At 32.6% G+C, this 19,164-nt stretch overlaps 1 protein-coding gene across 1 annotated transcript; it reads right to left on the bottom strand.

Annotated features, from left to right (window-relative positions):
• Positions 1-1,609: 1,609 nt before the first annotated feature.
• On the bottom strand, positions 1,610-14,313 carry LOC129940166 (proton-coupled amino acid transporter 3). Its single transcript, XM_056048422.1, has 6 exons — positions 13,780-14,313; positions 8,632-8,877; positions 8,446-8,555; positions 2,597-2,737; positions 2,323-2,529; positions 1,610-2,260 (listed from the first exon to the last, which is right to left on the bottom strand). Exons 1-6 carry the CDS (start codon positions 14,124-14,126, stop codon positions 1,785-1,787), a joined length of 1,527 nt encoding a protein of 508 aa, XP_055904397.1. The 5' UTR covers positions 14,127-14,313; the 3' UTR covers positions 1,610-1,784.
• Positions 14,314-19,164: the final 4,851 nt, after the last annotated feature.

Raw genomic sequence — 19,164 nt, 5'->3', positions numbered from 1 at the left:
TTAATTTCCATTCACTCTACATGAACCAGCCATATAAGGCATTGGACTTTTATTCTTTTATTTCTTTTATTCGGAGAGTTAGTCGGCCTCAATTTATATTGACGGGGCCAAAAATTCCCCAAAAACTTTTCTTTCGAAACATTATAAGACCTTCTTATCTTGCCTTCTCAAGGTTTAAGCCTCTGTAAGATAAATGAGAATCGATGAATGCCTTATAGTGGCTTTCTTTAGCTGATCGAGAGAGGCCTTTATTACTCAATTGCCTTGTTAGTCCAAGCAAACAATGATCTTCAAGAGTTATTCTCAGTTTGATTTATAGGTGTACCTTAGAAAACAAAGTCCTCAACTATCTGACAGTTATAGCTGATGACCTTGATGACGTTTTGTCCAAGGCATCTTCGTTTGAAGCCCTCTCTTGATGATAGTATACACTTTGTCTTGCCCTCATTGCCCACTTAAACTTAAGAAAACAAAGTCCTCAACTATCTGACAGTTATAGCTGATGACCTTGAATAAATGGCAGGTATCGATTTGAAGTTCTTGGGTTTCTTGCTCAGGTGCAGTAAAGCTCGACTGAAGTGGTACACTTTAAGATTGGAGAAGACCTCAACCAACTTGGTTTGCAACAAATGTTGGCTGAGGCCCAAGTCCATCCCGGACTGTAGCGCCACGTTAGGTAAGTAAGTAAGGTGCTTTAACTATGTCTTCTTGCGTGCTTTTACCTCATATAACATCTGAACCACTTAAGCAATTTTCATGGAACTTCCGATTTGAATTAAGAATCAAATATTTTTTTAACCAGGCATATAAAAAAGCTTGTCATATAACTTTTATAAAATCAAAACTGATCTCAACGTTTAAAGACGGATGGTAATAACTAAAATAATTATTAACGTTTTTTTTAGTTCAATCTTCTTGGTCTTGGGTTCAATCCCTCTTAAAACTGTAGGTCCCCTCCATCCCTGACAACATTACTCGCACATAGGAGTGGTTGAGATTCGTCACTAGATCCTAGTTCTATGTCTATGATCTTTTATCCCGAATCAACCTAGGTTCGCTTCAAATGCTGCGCCTTAACAATGTAAATAAACTTGTAATTAAAAAACTAACAAAACTTCAAACCTATTAATATAATTGAATTTATGCTTAAACTCAAGAGTTGCTAATAAACAAAAATAAAACTTAACTTAACTTAATAAGAAAACTATTCTTGGAAAGCAATTATTGTTTTATACAACCACACACAAAACACTAACATATCCGTCACGCAACTTAATTATATCACACCTTAAAATTTTACGATTTTTTTCTGCGAACCGTTTTTCATTTGAGATCTAAAATCTAGCATCAAGTTGGCATAAACATGAGTCTTTGACTTTAGGTGCTACAGTATTTTCACTTACATAAATAAAAATAACATCTCTTATGATGGCTATTATACTACCACCAATTAAATAACTTACCTATTCTCAAAGCCAATGTACTCAAGGGAAAAGTTAATTCAACTTCTATTGAAGTAGTCTTATAAACCTTTTTTGCTAAATGGTGCAAGAAGTTCATTACACTTTGCGAGGAAATACACAAAACAAAACAAAAAACAAGATTTCAATTTGGTTAGAAAAATGGTTCAAAAGACTGGTTCTTAGGTCATTTATTACAGATTAATAGATAAAAAAAGGACGTCAGTCTTAATTATTAGATGTCAAGTAAATGTACTAGTTTTAACAAAAAGAAAAATATTTATACTATATAATATAATATATAATAAACTTAATAAATTATTATTAAAGATTTGACAACGACTTAGTAATATTACCAAAACATGGTGAGTTATTTTGAAATAGTTCAGAAATTCTTAGAAAGTTTAAGAATGTCGAACATCCAAAAGCCAAGACACCAAAAGCCACAACAGCTGATGGAATTGACAATTCGCAAGGTGAATATTTACAAATTTGTTTGCAGGTTTGACACATAGAAGTCCAGAGAGTGTTTCTTTCATTTGAACATGTCATATCAATGCTCTCGTAGTTTAGGTCGATTGGAAGACTTCCGTAAGCGGCTTGTGTTATGAAACGGTGTCGCATTCTTTCCATTTCTTGAATTTTACTATAAAGCAGTGGCGGAAGAATGAACATCAGCGGAGCGATAATAGTTCCTCCAATAATTCCAACAATTACATCAAATTTAGGAACAAATTCTCCCAAGAGAACTTCAAATCCAATTAAGGATGAACGTATTAGAACTCGTTTCATTGAAAAACCTTGAAAAAAAATAAAATAAAGAATATCATTAATGGTTTTTTTTAAAGCTGTATAAGTGTACTTTCAGGAATGCGAAAAAAGTTTTCGACATGCAGAAATAATGCTGAACTTCCAACAACGCACGTTAAACACAGCTGCAGTGATATCAATAGAATGGCAGCATAAAGTGGGAGACTTCTGGGAATCATTTCTAGAATATTTGGCATTATCATTGAACCAAATTTGTAGGCACCTATAATAGTTCCAATCAGACCTAAGCCGCACGAGCCTAAAACATAAATGTTAGATTATGTGTGAAGAGTCTCAATGAAGAAAGAAGAATTATATAAACTTACACAAAATTCCAATTAGCGAAGCCCACTTAATTTGGCTCTTATCCTTCATATCCATTTGTATTGTCAGGATCATTGTGTGGATATCAAATTGGAATGCCAGCACATTGAAGCCATTAAAGAAACTAGCAAAGCTCGGAATCTCTGGAAAGTAATAAGATCATGTATGTAAGTTGTACTGAAGTAAGTTTAATTATAAATTTTTAGGGAATCAGTTGTTTGTATATGGCAAGTATTGCATTCCCAAACAATATTCGTACTCGAAATTTCAATCAAACAGTTCTTTAAAATGGTTGAAATATAGAGAAATAAAAAGTGGGTCACTAGATTACGTCTATCGGTCTATCTGTCAAACATCAAAAACTATTTTGTGGAATGAGTTTAAATTTGGAAAGTTTTTAGCGGCTCCCTGAAATTACGCCATAGGAAATTACGCCAAAAAAATAAAATGGAAAAAACGCCAAAAATTCTCCATACAATTTTTTGGCTTTTTTTCCTATTAAAAATAACCCAAAGAGTTTGGTGTTAATTCCGGATTTTTTAGCTATTTTTTCCGAAAATTTCTTGGCGTTTTTTCCTTTTAGAATAATGAAAAAAGGCCAAACAATTTTTGTTTTTAAAAAACGCCAAAAATTTGCTTTTGGACTTTTTTTCCAAACAAAAAAGGATAAAACGACCAAAAATAAACTTTTTAGTTTTTTTCCAAATCTTAAAGCAAAAAACGCCACAAAACAAACTTTTTGGCTTTTTTCCTAATCAAATAAGGATAAAAAGCCAGAAAATTAACCGTTTATTCTTCCAAATCAAAAACAAAAAAGTACATGTTTGTCGAATGTATTCATATGGTATACAAAATTATATAACGGCAAATAAGAGTATTTTACATGTTTTTCACGAATTTTGAAGAGCATATTTTGTTAAATTTTTTAACGTGATCAGTAGTGATTGATAGTTTGTTGTTTCCATACCGTTAGTAGAAGAGCATTTTGATAAAGCGATGGACAAAATGGAAAGTTTTGATTATGAAATTATAAGTGGTAAACAAAAAAATAGCAAACTTTTGTACGTAACAGAACAAAAACAAATACACAAAAAAAAATGTGTGTATAAAAAAGATGTTCTTTACATTTGTTATATTTATTAACAATTGTGGTGCTAAAATGAAAGTAAAAAGTGATGGATTGTGTGTAAAAGCAAAGAACTTCATTGACCAATGTCCGTGTTGTCGGAAAAATGTGGCAGATGTCCTTCAGGTTTACATTTAATACCTATACAAAAATTTACAAATTGAAATAAACAAAGTTATAAGAAAATGTGTTCTACAAAACAAATGCACAAGTACCTATGATATAATCAACGGCGAGGGAGGCAGCGCGTACGCGTCGCGTTCGCGCCACGCGGGTTGCACCGCGTCGCTCCATGTTACGTCGTACGTTCAGATTCTTTTATAGACTTTTTGGACTTTAATTCCAAATTAATTTTGGAAATTAAGCCAGAAAAAGCTCTGTTCATTCTTTAAAGGCTTAATTTCCAATACTAATTTGGAAATTACACCAAAAAGTTCTTATTTTTTTTGGCGTTTTTTCCATTTTAGTATTTTTTCCTATTTTTTATACGCCAAAATTGTTTGGGCTTTTTTTCCAAAACAGTTTTTGGCGTAATTTCCTATGGCGTAATTTCAGGGAGCCTTTTTAGCCGGTTCGAGTTTTTCTGAGACTAAAATAACAGCGGTCCCGATGAGTGCTTGACATAAGACCACCTTTTTCGATGTTCTTATTTTTTAAGGTTGTTTCAGGTTGTTCCCAAGTTGTTCCGCATTATGAAAAATACCCAAAAATGGATGTTTAAGACCCCAAAAATTAATTTTGACCTATTTTTGAAAATTGTCCCAGGTTGCTTAAGTTGTTCTGAACATTGTTCCAAATTGTAGGGCCTTATAAACAAAAATTTTAAAGATATGGGTGACATTAAATTAAAATTAAAAATGTTCAAAAACAAAGAACTCGTTTATGGTTTTGGACGAAATTTGGACACGAACTGGGGGAAATATGGTTTGACTAAGAACACTTTAGAATGTAATAAAATATAAAAAGTTAGAATTTAAAATTAGGATTTTTTCGAATTTTGCCCATATCTTTAGAAATCAAAAATTCGTTTTCGAAAATGGAGGCTAAATCTAACTAGTGTTTCGAGTCGACAACCTCCATTTTTGGGGCTAGTAGAACAATTCGGAAGAAACCAGGAACAACTTAAAAAAATCACGCAATCAGTCCCTATACAAATTTATTGGTAAAAACCGAAATTAAGTTGTTCCATCTTCGAATTTTCTCATAAACAAACTGATATATATTTATTTTTTATTTTCGCTTAAATTGTTGATCTTAATATGGCTGCTTTTAATATAAAAAAATATCTCTGCATTGATCCCCAATAGAACATTTTTTATTTTTATTAACTCCTTTTGACTGTTTCTACAAAATGGTTCCATTTAAAAAGACACGAAATAACTTGAGTGTTCCACAATGGTTTGATTTTCACGTTACAAACTTAAAAAACAAAAGGAAAAAGTATAATCAAACAAGAACTGATGATGATAATAGGGCGTTCGTTATAATAAAACATCTTTTCACTGATCACTCTAACATCCTATATGACGATTACATTCGGAAAATTGAATTAAACCTTAAAAATAATTCATAAATCGTAAGAAGAAATCATATGGGTACCCTAACTAAATGACTGATTCGACATCAAATAGTAATGAACCGAGAATAATTGCGAACATTTTTGCAAACTACTTCAAAGAAGCTTTTGTAGATTACTATTAGTTTTTCTAACACATCTATACCACTGTTATAAATTTTCCCCACTTAAATTATATCAATTTCGTTATAAGTAAATATACTGTCCTTAATGGTATCCTACAACTTGACGAATGTTTTATTCCTGGTCCCGACGGTGTACCATCATCCATTTTAAAAAAATGTGCTGTGTATTTAGCACACCTGTTATGTAACTCGCTGTTTCCTTTTATCTGGAAGAGTTCCTTCATAATACCAGTACACAAAAAAGGTCCTAAAAACGAAATAGTGAACTACCGACCTATTGCTAAGCTATCTGTGATACCTAAACTATTTGAGTCAATCGTATGTAGCGTCCTTTCTTTTCACTGTAGTTCAATTATCTCTGATAACCAGCCTGGTTTTGTTAAAAAGCGTTCAACTGTTAACAATCTGTTAAAATTACGTCCCTTTGTTTAGATGTTTTTGAAAAACGTGAACAACTTGATTGTATCTTTACTGGCTTCTGCAAGACCTTTGATAAATTGTGTCATAAAACAATACATTTAAAACTATCACAGCAAGGTTTTAACGACTGTTTCATAAACTGGATATCCTCATATTTGCAAGATAGACATTATAGTGTTAAATTTAGTAATGAGTATTCAAGTTTATTTGTTGTAATTTCTATTGTCCCCCAGGGTAGTCACCTTGGTCCTATTCTATTTGTTTTATTTATAAATGACTTAGTTTCGATCATACAAAGTTCGTCTGTAATAATAAATGCTGATTACACAAAACTAAAAAAAAAATTAACTCTACATCTGACTGTCTTCTCTTGCAAGAAGACTTAATATTATTCAGGGAATGGTGCAATAATAATCGTCTTGTTTCAATTGTTGACAAATGTAAAACCATGAGTTTAACACGCAAAAAAGTTCCAATCGATTTTAGTTACATGTTGTACGTAGAGTATATGTATTTTGACTTGGGTGTTGTCTTAGATTCTAAACTAACATTTAATTAACATATTAACTTCATAGTTAAAAAAGCAAATAGAGTTCTGGCTTTTATTAAGAGATTTGGCCGTGATTTCCGTGATCCTTATGTTTTAAAATTACTTTTTTTTTTCATTTGTGAGACCAGTCCTGGAATATGCTTGTACAGTATGGTCACCTTACTACGCCGTACACTTCACAAGACTCGAAGCCATTCAGAAAACCATTGACTCCAGAAACCATTGAATACTAATTTTAGCAGATCAAACTATCGTATACATAGCCTCTTAAATCAATTAATTGAAATTTATAATAAATTTAACTCTTGTATTAATTCACCAAAAGTTTATATTAAAAGTATAAATTGCAAATTAAAATTTTTCAACAGTCTAGTTTAAGTTTTTAGATTTTAAGTATACTCGTATGTATATTGGAATGTTTAACGTTAGTATTTAACGAATTTTAAATAAATAAAATTAAATAAAACTAAGATACTATTTTTTTATAATAAACGGGAACTCGAGGGGTTATTAATACCCTTAACATGTTTAAAGTTTAAACACAGTGCGAGCTTTAGGAAAATAGGGAAGGATTAAAGAGGAGATACCGATGCACATTGTTCTTAAAGTTTTGAATATCAAAATGATAGGGAAAAACAGAGCTAGGTTAAGCGTTTCACATTCTCGATGGGCGGTTAAAAAAAGAATCTCTATACTTGACAGTACGTTCGAAATTGAGCTCAAGCTTAAACTTATGTCCGTTCCTAGACGTACGAGTATTACTGCTGAATTGTTTGAGGGGGGTTATGCAACTGGCTAATTCGACAGAACACTGTTTATAAAAATATAGGTAAACGACGAAAGGCATGAAACATTTCGGCGGTGTTCAAGTGGCGTAATCGTTTCGGTTATTGTTCTATCGCCTATCATTTCCAAAGCTCTTTTTTTTATCCTGTCCAAAATACTTAAGCTTGTTTTAACCAGCCCAAATATGAGTGTTATATTCAAGTTTTGGACGAATGAAGGCTTTTTAATTTACAGCCAGATCAGAAGCACCTAGAAGCATTTTTGGCAATGTCAAATATGTGATAATTCCATAAGAGGTGATCTGTGATATACATACCATGTACTGAAAGTTTATTAGTTTCCTGGATGCAAGTGCCGCTCATGGATAGCGGCATCGAGGGTGCGTTAAGCTTTAACGACAGGAGACAGTATTGCGGGTACTGTCATCCGCAAAACAATTTAGTGGGTAAGAAGTTTCAGAGAAATGATCATTTATAAAAATAAGGAAGAGCGTCGGAGAAAAAACGGAGCCCTGGGGCACCCCAGCGTTTATTTCATGAATATCAGATTTGATCTCGTCCAAGGCTACTTGAATTGAACAGTCCGAAAGTTAATTTTTAACCCAACGAAGAACGTATTCATCAATACCAAATGCACGCATTTTTGATAAGAGAGCTTGATGCCAAACTCTATCCAATGCCTTTGAAATATCAAGGATTTAACTATAAGATTTTAATTCTGCATATGTTGAGCCTTAATTTAATTTAATTTAATTTAATTTAATTTAATTTAATTTAATTTAATTTAATTTAATTTAATTTAATTTAATTTAATTTAATTTAATTTAATTTAATTTAATTTAATTTAATTTAATTTAATTTAATTTAATTTAATTTAATTTAATTTAATTTAATTTAATTTAATTTAATTTAATTTAATTTAATTTAATTTAATTTAATTAAATTAATTTAATTTCGATAACCAGTGTAATTAGTAATTTAGTTACAGGGCAGCTTAAAGTATTGAATGTTGAACTTAATGCAATCAAAAATTCGAAAAGCATTCTTGTGCATTTCTAAGAGTTTTTTTTTAATTATATATTTAATATTTCATATAATTTAGATTTTTGTCGGTTCTTTCTTATGGTAGATCAGTAATTTTTGTTTTCTTTTTTTTGAGTTAAAAATATTCTTTAGACCTTGAAAATTTTCACAACTTTCTTCAATATAAAAAATAATTATAGCGTAAGTTTTGAAAAATTAGACATTTTTTATTATTATTTTATTTACCGAATGACATTCCTTGAAATGGTGTTCGTCCTCCTTCTGCTTTGATAAGGCAATACCATAACAGCACTACTACGCTTGCCACCACACAAATTGAGAACATAACTAGTCCCCTATAGTTTAAGTTTTACAAAATACTAAAATTTTTTAGTTCTTTTGAAATATCTTTAAATATTTACATACTCTTACCTCATATTCTTCGGACTTTCCAACCACATAAGCGGACAAATTAATATTCCCAATATAATCAGCCAAAAGCAAAAGGATATATTAAAATGACCATCAGATATACGATGTCCTATAAGTTGAAGATTTTGCGAAGCCACTACCAAATTTGGTATTCCAGTCGCAAAAATACTCAAGTCCAATAAAATTGTCACCATTAAACTGACGTGCTTGCCATATGCCAAATCACTGATTGCAGCATAAGGATATCTGACATGAAAAATAAAAGAACAAATGATTGAAATAAAAAATAATTTAAAAAACAGGAACGACACACATGTAAACTATTTGGAAGCGTTAAATACGGAAGTGCCCAAACAAATATGTACTTTAAAAAATGTTTTGTTGATATTTGAGCCAACAGTTGTTGCACTTGATTTATTTGAATAATAAATTTATGTGAGTTTGTGCAGTTGGACGATTTATGTTTTTACTACATCATAGGGAACAGTATTTATATGTTTTCATTTTGTAAATAAAAGTTTTTATGTTTAAGTGTATCTTAAAAGATAAAGGATTCATTTACGAGCTATAACTATTTGCATCATGCTGAGAGAGGAGAAATTAAACCCGTCAAGAGTTTGTTTCTTGAAGATTGCCCAACATTTTTATGTTTAACCAATAAAACACTGAAGAAAAAAAATCAAATAAAATAAAAAAAGCGCTCATACGCCATAGACTGAAACTTTTGCTTAGTCATGACATAACTTTGGTCACACAGAGAATGCTGAATAAAGATCAAGGTCATGAGACTTAACTATTTCACTAATTTACTTAGCAAATTAAATAATTCATAGTTAATTAGAAGGCGCCACTGGTCGTAGAGAACAGGGGCCTTGTAGCTTAAGACTTTCAATCATTCCTATGTGCGATTAATATCAGGGATTGTGGGGATCTACAATTTTTATACCAAATTCGAACTTTTGATTTGAGATAGCACTTTTCGGGACGAGAATAACTTTTGGCCGATTTGTCATTTCCTCACAGGAACAGAACTTAAGATGTTACAGGCAGGGATGGGTAAGGGTAGGTTAAGTAAAAGAAGCTGCTCATGATGGAATCGGACATATTTCTCGTCTATACAGCTTCTGCTAAAGTCATTTGAGAATACGAGTAGCCGTGTGGCCGGCTATGACACCTAATAATGATCTTATATGCGATCTGCTTAGAGATAGCAAATACCTTGATCGCTTTAAATCTAGTGGTCAGATTTTTTTGTGTGTCATGACACGTGGTGATGTTATTCTACCTGGTGTTTGCCCTCTTTGTAGCGTCATGCATTAGCAACAGTTTACAAGCAGCGATTGGTATGCCAGTGTGTGCCAAACGTGGTAGAATGGGCTGCACTGTACCGTTCCTGGCGAGTTCATCTGCCTTACAGTTACCTGGAATGTCTCTACAGCCCTGCACCCAGCAAAGGTGAACATTAAACTGCTATGCCATCTCCATTAGATATGATCGACAGATATAGAGTTTGTAGAGACAGAGTTCAGAGATTTGATAGCGGCCTGACTATCTCAGAAAATACGGATATCAGATATTGATATTACGTTTTCTTTAAGCCAGGACCAGACTTCTTTTATCTCTAAAGCAGTCCACCATACTGCCACACCGTACATTAAAATCTAATCACCGATGTGTATAGCCAATGCTTGATTCTGGTTTATAAGCCCCATTTATTACCAATAGCTTTTTTGCAAGAAAAGAGAGCTACAGTAGCTTTTTTGACTCTTTCTTGTACATTGAGTTTTGTACTATAGCAACGTCATCCGCTTAGGCGATCACTCTGAAACCCTCCGCATCCAGACTAGTTAGGATTTCATTCACCACTAGGTTCCAGAGAAGAGAAGATAAAACACCACCTTTCGGTGTCCCTCTACTAACGAATCGTCTGCCAGAAGAATTGCCAAGTTTTGAGTTAATTATTCCTCTAGTCAGCATTAAATGAATTGACTCCCCAAGGGAACTCTCAATGTTTAGAGATGTTAGTGCAGATGTAACTGCAGATGTGTCCACGTTGGTAAAGGCACCTTCGATATCCAGAAAAGCAACAAAAGTGAACTTTTTATGATGGAGGGAATATTCGATGGTGCGTACTGAGGTGTGTAATTCTGTTTCCACCGATGTATCTTAACAGTAGGCATGTTGAGACGAAGACAGAAGTCTTGTATCAATACTTGCCCTTAAATGGATATCAATCAATCTTGTCAAGGTCTTAAGAAGGAATGATGATAGACTTATAGGTCGTAGATCTTTAGGATTGACTTGCGAGCATTTACCTGCTTTGGGTATAACAACAACTTTAGCTTCTCTCCTCGCCGAGGGAATATGGACCAGGTAAGGACAGCTGATAAAAATTGCCTCAAGGATTGATGCAATTATGTCAGAAGTTTGTTGTAGCTCGGCTGGTATTATTCCATTTGGTTCTGCAGATTTAAATGGTAGCTTGTCCCTTGTGATATTTGAACTTGAACGTATATAATTGTTGCTAGTTTCGGTAAGAGTACTACCAGAAAAGTGAGTGTCCAATAGTAAGTTCAGCGATTCATTACTTGAATTTGTCCAGGAGCCGTCTATATTTTTTAAGTAGCTTGGCATCGCTGAATAAGTTGAAGGAATTTTCCGTAGGCAGGGATTAAATGCAAGATCCCTGGCGTGAGAGTCCTACGTACTAATCATCACCATTTTAGGTCCATTAAGAAATGTTCTCACTGTGTCATAACCTTTAAGTTTTACTATAAAATGAGGCATTTTTTAAATGTGCCTTTTGAAAAATGCTAAAGACAGCCAAAAACGGGTTTAAAACACAAAATATTCCTTAACACTGAATTGTGCTATGATTTTGCAAAGTACAAATTTGTACGTTTTTGATAAATTCTCTTAGTTTTCGTAATTTCTAATAAGCTATTAGATGACTAATGTAAATCGATCTGAAGTTTTTAAAAACTTGAATATAATTCCTTTAAGTTTAAAAACATTAGTTAACATTTTGAAAAAAAATCGAATTGACAGTTTTTTTACAAAAAATAAAAACCTAAAAAAAATTAATAAAAGTTGGTAAAAATTGATTTTCGACTCAAATATCTTTTCAAAACTTTGAGATATTGGCTTTAATTTACTTTTATCTTTCAAACAATATTGTTGTCAACATTCAGTAACATTTTGAAAAAAAATCGAATTGACAGTTTTCTTACAAAAAATTAAAAACCGGAAAAAAATTAACAAAAGTTGGTAAAAAATGATTTTCGATTCAAATATCTTTTTAAAAATTTGAGATTATAGCTTCATATAAAATTTCATTTAAAATTTTTTTTACAAAAAATAAAACTCTAAAAAAAACAATACTAAAACTTGGTAAAAATTTACTTTCGACTCAAATAGCTTTTCAAAAAAGTCGGAAGTTTTGCCCGTCACAAGAATGTATTTTTGTACCTTAAAAAGGTAACTGAAAATATGTTCCAAACATTTTTGTAAGCTACGTTTAGCTCTATTCAGAAACGACGTATTTGTAGAAAAATGACTCTCATTTTTTTGTTGTGACAGCTTTTTATGTATCAATTTGACTGCCAACTTACGAAGATCAAGTTCGATCACTTTGATTGTCATCTATCAACAATCACCATAGCCGATTCCACCCCTGTTATTTTCACTCGAATTTCAAAAATATAAATGTCCCAAAAACAACAAAAGTGCCACTTTCCCCAAACTAAATTCTAATTGAAAAACATAATAAAAGTTTCATAGCAAATTTTAATATAAAAGCATTTAATCTTTTGAATATTGAAGTGAAAAGAGATTCTGCAACGTGTAATTTCTAAGTGCCACATAAAAGTTTCTTTCTAACTTATTTGTTTATCATAATTTGTTTTTGTTTAATTTTTGGGGTAATTATTTACTTAAATGCACCTATTTCCTCAAATTCAAGAACTAAACATTTTTCTCTCTACAATGTTTAAGTTTTGTTGAATGTTTTAGATCAAAATATTTAAAAAGGTTCACGCAAAACAGTTATTTTTTTAGAATTTATCTTCTAGCATCAGCTCCAATCTATAATAGACTTCCGAAAAATGACCCCGAATAAAAATACGCACAAAAAAATACAGAAAACCTTTCTTATCAGATTCTGTTTTATTTTCCTTTGAAAAAGATTAAATTTTTCTAGCATTTTTCTTATTCATTATGCGGGTTTTTGCATGTTTATTTGTGTGGCATTTATGGAAATATCGACAATAACAGAATAATTTATTTTTGGAAACACGCTACGTTTCAACACAAAATCTTTTCACTAAAATTCTAGCTTTAGCCTTTGAAATACGTTAATGTGAGGTTAGGGTACACATTATGTTATTTAAATTTTGTCATCCTTCTTTACAGAACATTAAAGAACATTTTTAAGCTTTATGTTAGTTAAGTGTGTGAAAATGATTAGAAGTCTCGATACACCCTTACGCAAAGATTGGACCAAAAAAAAAGATTATAATTCGCCTAACTTTAAAGTTACATATTGCTTCAAATTGGTATTAAACTAAAGTATGAATAACGATTTTAAATTGTTAGCTTAAAATAATTATCTCATATGAATATATGGATGAAAACTTTTTAAACACAAGATTAAAACCCACTTAACCAACCCGCAGATTGGAACTTTATCTCTCCATCTAACACATTCAGGACTGCTAGACAGGAATCAATGGTTCAAAAGGAGGTTATTTTTATATTTTTCAACATAAATTAAAAAAAGGAAAATCCTTATGTTTTTAAAGTACTTAAAACAAAATCAGCAATTAAGTAGCTTATAATAAAATTTGTCTAGTGCCTTTTAATTAGTTTAGCCTGTCTTATAAATTTTAAAAATTTTGGGGGGGATAATTATAAATAGCCTTATTTAGTTTTCAATTAATTATGAAGTAAAGTATTTTTTAACAATAAATATATATATTTTATCAATTTTAAATTAAATTTCCTGAAACCATAACTATACAAGGTTAACAATAATATATAATATAATTTATATATTTATAGGTATCAGATAAGTGTGTGCATTGTGTAAAAGCCTAACCACATATTATTCTCTTTATTCGTATCTATTCATATTTTTGTTTATATATTTACCTGCTCTTTTGTGCTATAGTTGAGTCCAACATTTCAGCCATAATCCAACATTTTCCCAGCAAATTTGACGTATAAATTTGTAATCCAACAATAACCACCACCAAAGGTATAGCAAATAGTCCCAATGGAATCAATAGACCAGGTAATGTCACCAATGGGAATACACCAAACAAATCAATGACATATGACACAGCAACTAATAAACTTAGGCCAGGCTCTTCCTTATGAATAGCTCTGAATCGAGGCAATGCACTAAAACGTTTCTGTGCCAAAAATGGGAGCTGGTCATTGTGTCGTCGCGCTGAAGAAGTCGACGACGACGGTCGAATCATTCGTTTCTTAAACATAATTTTCAAAATTTATTTTATAGTAATAAATTTGTTTATTTATATTTATTTTAAATATTATATTATTTTAAAATTTTAATCATTTTAAGAAATAATAATGGATCGACATTTTTTCACCACGAGACGGCACGATAGAACAACAACTGAAACTGAATTGACGAAGCCGACCGATGCGACGGAAGTAAGATGAACTCTAGTTAGTGCTTGTCAACTCCGTAAGCTCCACAATGAAAAGGTATTCTTGTCATTCTTAGCTGAAATAGATAGACATAGACACCTAGGTTAGGTTCTGTTTGATGCACATCAATTCTCTTTCCTCACATAAAGTGTAACAAAAAGGTAGTCTTCTGCTGCTCCTAGAAAATGTGCTGCATATGTTATACTTTTCTGGAGAACAATTGTTTTATCAGCAAAATATCAATTGCAACAACATTATGAATAACCCTTACTCTGGTATTAGCGTTTTTGGGTATGGTCCCCTTCATTTAAGTGTAAAAAATTAACTTTTAGAAGCTATGTACATAACTTATAATGTCATTAGCGCCCAAACTTTTTTATACGTTATTTATGGTCCGAGTTCATGTGTTTTATATTTCAATGACGCAGAAAACAATTTAATTTCGACTAAATTACTTATTCAATCCACGACCGGATTGAGGGGAGCCTCCACAAACGGGGTACTTGCCTGTATTCGATTCCGTGTCTCGACAATTTAGTGGTAATGGCAGCTCCTAACTCTTGTCCATCGGCTGTTCAATTATTTGATTTCGTGCAGAATTTGTACATGTTTTTCACAGCCAGTACAAAGCGGCACCGAATTCTGATTGAGAAATTATCGGAGAAGAAAAGCGGCCAGTTTTTAGCATTGAAAAAGCTCAGCGAAACTCGTTGGTCTTGTCGAGCTGAAAGCTACGAAAGCCTTAGTCAACGGTTATTCGGATATCGAAGAAGCTCTAACCAATAAAGAGCAAAAAGACATCTTGAGGAATGCTTATACAGAAGATGAATGATATCTTGGAGCGATTCAACGCTACAAACAAGATGTTGCAAGACCCAAAAATAATTCTTGAATTGACAATACGTGCACTAGAATCATTGAAATCATTCGTGGAATCCAAACGAAATGATTTTGATAAATACGAGAAAGCAGCCAAAAAAATATCCTATACTAGTGAATATGTACAATCACGCACCCGCACCAGAACAAGAAATGTGAGGTTGAATCCGCTCGATTATGGGAAAGCACAAGACGCAAATCTGTCATCCAAGGAAAAATACAAAGTATCCGCCTTCCTTCCAGTGATTGACCAGCTATCCGTTTCTCTTACTGAAAGATTGCATGGCTATGAAGCTGTACGTTCAAGATTTGGATTCCTTAATCACCTCGAGAAGATGGATGCTGAAAATTTTCACGCTGCAGCAGAGCCAAAAGTGTATCCAGATGATTTAGAGCCTAGTCTTGATAATGAGTTGATTCAATTTGTGTCTTTGATTGACTCATACAAATAGGAAAAGAACTATGGAACAGATCAATCACTGGAACTATATTACTACTAAATTCTCGAAAATCAAAATTTCAGAGCTACATTCCCAAATCTCGAAATTGCATTGAGAATGTATTTGGTTTTAATGGTAACAAATTGCTTAGCCTACGAACGACGATGGGACAAAATCGTCTATCGAAGCTTTCTCTCCTGAGCATTGAAAGGGATTTACTCCGGGAACTGGATTTAAACTAAATCATCAACGATTTTTCGGCAAAAAAAAGCCCGAGAGGTTCCGTTCGTTGAGCCTAAAATTTAATTTCAGATAATTCTTTATTCCGTTTATATTTATATGTTTGTGTTTGTTCAATACTAAAGGAATCTACTTGGTTTCACAATAGATTATATATTGAAAAGCTCGAGTGAAAAAAATGGTTTACTTTATTTTGAAAATAATTTGGGGCAAGTGGGCCTCAGTTCCTTTATTTCTTCGAGGCTACGGACCTCTGAATCCGGCCCTGATTCAATCTAATAGTGTTTTCCATGGGTAAATTCAGATTTCCTTCAAAAATTGATATTTTTTCCTGGTGCAGATCTGCAGATTTGATCTTAAATAAAAATTAAAAGGAATTTTGACAAAACGTTGGGAGAAAGAATGAAATAGTTTTTTGTTTGCATTCCCAAACCAAAAAGACCAAAAGATCCTATTTTCAACACAATCAATAAAATAAGTTCAAAGAATTGGTCAAACAATTTATTTTACCCCATGAATACAAAAACAGGAGAGATTTTTTTTTGACAGAAATAGGTCAACAATAAATTGATTTATTTTACCACCCATGGAAACCCCCATACGGCCATAACTATCAATTCAATAAAACTAACTCAGTATCTAAGTCATAGAAATGCACATTTTTAATAATGAAAATTAAAATGTGACTTAATAAAAAACAAATCATAAGAAGTTTCTCTATTTTGCCTCTTTAACTTTTACAACAACTTATGTATATGAGAGCTAGCTGTGCTAGCAAGTACATTATGTGGTTAGTACTCGCTGTTCCAGGGTGGAACATGATACGCCTTCACTGAAGCCCTTAACTAGCAGATACAATATTATTCTGAAGGCAATGTTCTATTTTATTTTATGTTTCCACCTGGCCTTCTTTCAAGTCTACCTATGTACGTATGAAAGTCTATCATTTTGAATTCCCTATATCTGTTACATGACCTATCGAGATGAGTTCAATGAAAAAATTTCTAATTTATGTATTATATATTCAAGGTGTATTTCAATTGTATATAAAGGAATATTGATATTTATATATGATTGTAATACAGTTAAAAGAAAGCACATAGTTTGTTCACATTTCTTTTTGTTAGGGAAAAAGTAGATAAGTACTATTTATAAACAATGCGATTTTCTATAAGATTGCAATAATTGTAATATTGATGACTACTGAACAAGTGGAATTTACAACGGATAAAATTATGTAAAATGTTGTAATTGTAATAGACTTGTACTCTCGAGAACATTTTTAACAGCAACTTAAATCTGCTCCATATTCCTTTAATGTGGAGAGAAGTTGAAGTTTTCTTTATACCTAATACGAATAAATGCTCTTAAATTAACCCTAAAATCAAAACGTCTAAGGGCAGGTTCAGACAACACAAGGGACTTTCTTTGAAGTCAGCTGCGTTCTTTAAAAGTGCATTTTGACAGTTAGTTTTTCAAGAGTCATAAACTTCATACCCGAAACTTTACTTCATTAACCTCTACCAAAAACAAAATTGTCTACAAAACGCTTTTCAGGTTAGTTACGAATTCATCTGGACTTGTATTTTGTATTCTAAAGAAATATTACTTTTCCAATCTTACAAGGAACCCTTTAACACAAAATATGAAATGGATTTATGCAGAAAATAAATAAATCTTAAAGTAATTAAGTTCAGCTTTTAATTAAATGAAAAAAACTGTCATTTTGACACTCTTGCCATCAAGTTTCTTCTTGCGAGGAATTGTCAAATCCTTCAAGGGTAATTTTTGTCATGAAAAGTGCGCTCTCATATAAGCTGTTCGGATTCGGCTTTAAACTGTAGGTTCCCTTCATCCCTGACAACAGTACTCGGAGTCGGGAATGATTGAGAGTTGTAAGTCACTAGGCCCTAGTTCTCAAGGGACTGTTACGCCTCATTTATAACTTTATAGACTTTGCTTAATAGTTGGTTAGATTTTTCTCGACTAACTTTCCAGTCAATTTTACAATAAAGTTGGCTTAATTGGAAGGCAATTTTTGGTAGCTGGACAATCAGATACTATAAACTAGCCTCACTTTCAAGTCCCTTATGTCGTTGGAACCTACCCTTTATCATCATACCTTTTAACGACCTAAGAAAGATTGATTAATATCCACCTCAGACCAAAAATATATACAATATTTTTCTCTTAGTAAAATCATGCCTACTTTAAGGGTAAAACGGTATAAACGGTGTTACACATTCTAGTACGCACCTTGTAATACTCCTTTCATAGTTAAGAATACACTATGATTGCTTTCCTTGATATTGAAGGTGTATTTAACGACTTAGACACATCTTCAAAAACAACTCTAAAAGTCGAAAATTCGCTTAGATAGTAAATTCATAAAATGATGAGCAGAAGAATAATTATTTTAAAACTAAAAGAATCTTGGGCCCGAAGAGCTGTCTCACATCCTGGATGTGGGGAGGCTTTTAGAGTGGTTGGTTATGCGAATGACGTTGCGATATCAGTTTCAGGGAAGCATCTTAACATCCTCAAAGAACCCTTAAAAACCGATCTAAACAAGCTTATACAATGGACTGTTCGGCGTGGATAAGATGTTAACCCACACAATACCGAGTTAGTTATCTATTCTCTTAGAAATGTAAAAGAAGTCTTCTTCTGTCCTAAAGAAAATATGATCTGATATCCCGTATTTCTCTGTCATAAAATCTTTTGACCCTCCCTGTTCAAAATCTATAACAGACCAGAATTGTAGATCAACTCTAATGAAAATGGCACAGCAGTTTATAACATTCACATTTGCTGGGTGCCAGGCCCAAGAGTCATTATAGGAAATTGTGAAGCATGCTATCTCGCCAAAAATGGTACAGGTAATACCCTTTCCACTAGGTTTGTCTCACGCTGGCATACCAATCGCTACGTGTAAGCTTTTGCCAAGTCAGGACGCTATAAGTAAAACCAACATCAGGCGGAATAAAATCACCACCTGTCTCAGGCCACAAAAAATACCTGGACTAATCTAGATTCAAGGCGACCAAGGTGCTTGATATCTCGATCAAATTGCATAATCTCGATAATCCATATTATAGAATGACACTGCCTTATAGGAAAACAAGGCATGGGGCTAGGCGTATTTTGAAATAACTTCTGTTGAAGCTGTATGAAAAACGAAGAGGAAGTTCTTCACCTTCTCTGTACATGCCCTGCTTTACTCCTACACAAACTCAGCGTTAATTTGAATTTCTTCAGCTTGTAGTCCAGTCACAAATAACTGATTTTTGCTCTCGCAAAT

Source organism: Eupeodes corollae, chromosome 1, assembly GCF_945859685.1.
Source record: "Eupeodes corollae chromosome 1, idEupCoro1.1, whole genome shotgun sequence".
NCBI lineage: Eukaryota > Metazoa > Arthropoda > Insecta > Diptera > Syrphidae > Eupeodes > Eupeodes corollae.
The sequence above is the reverse complement of the archived record's forward strand: the minus strand, read 5'-3'. Positions and strand labels throughout refer to the sequence as shown.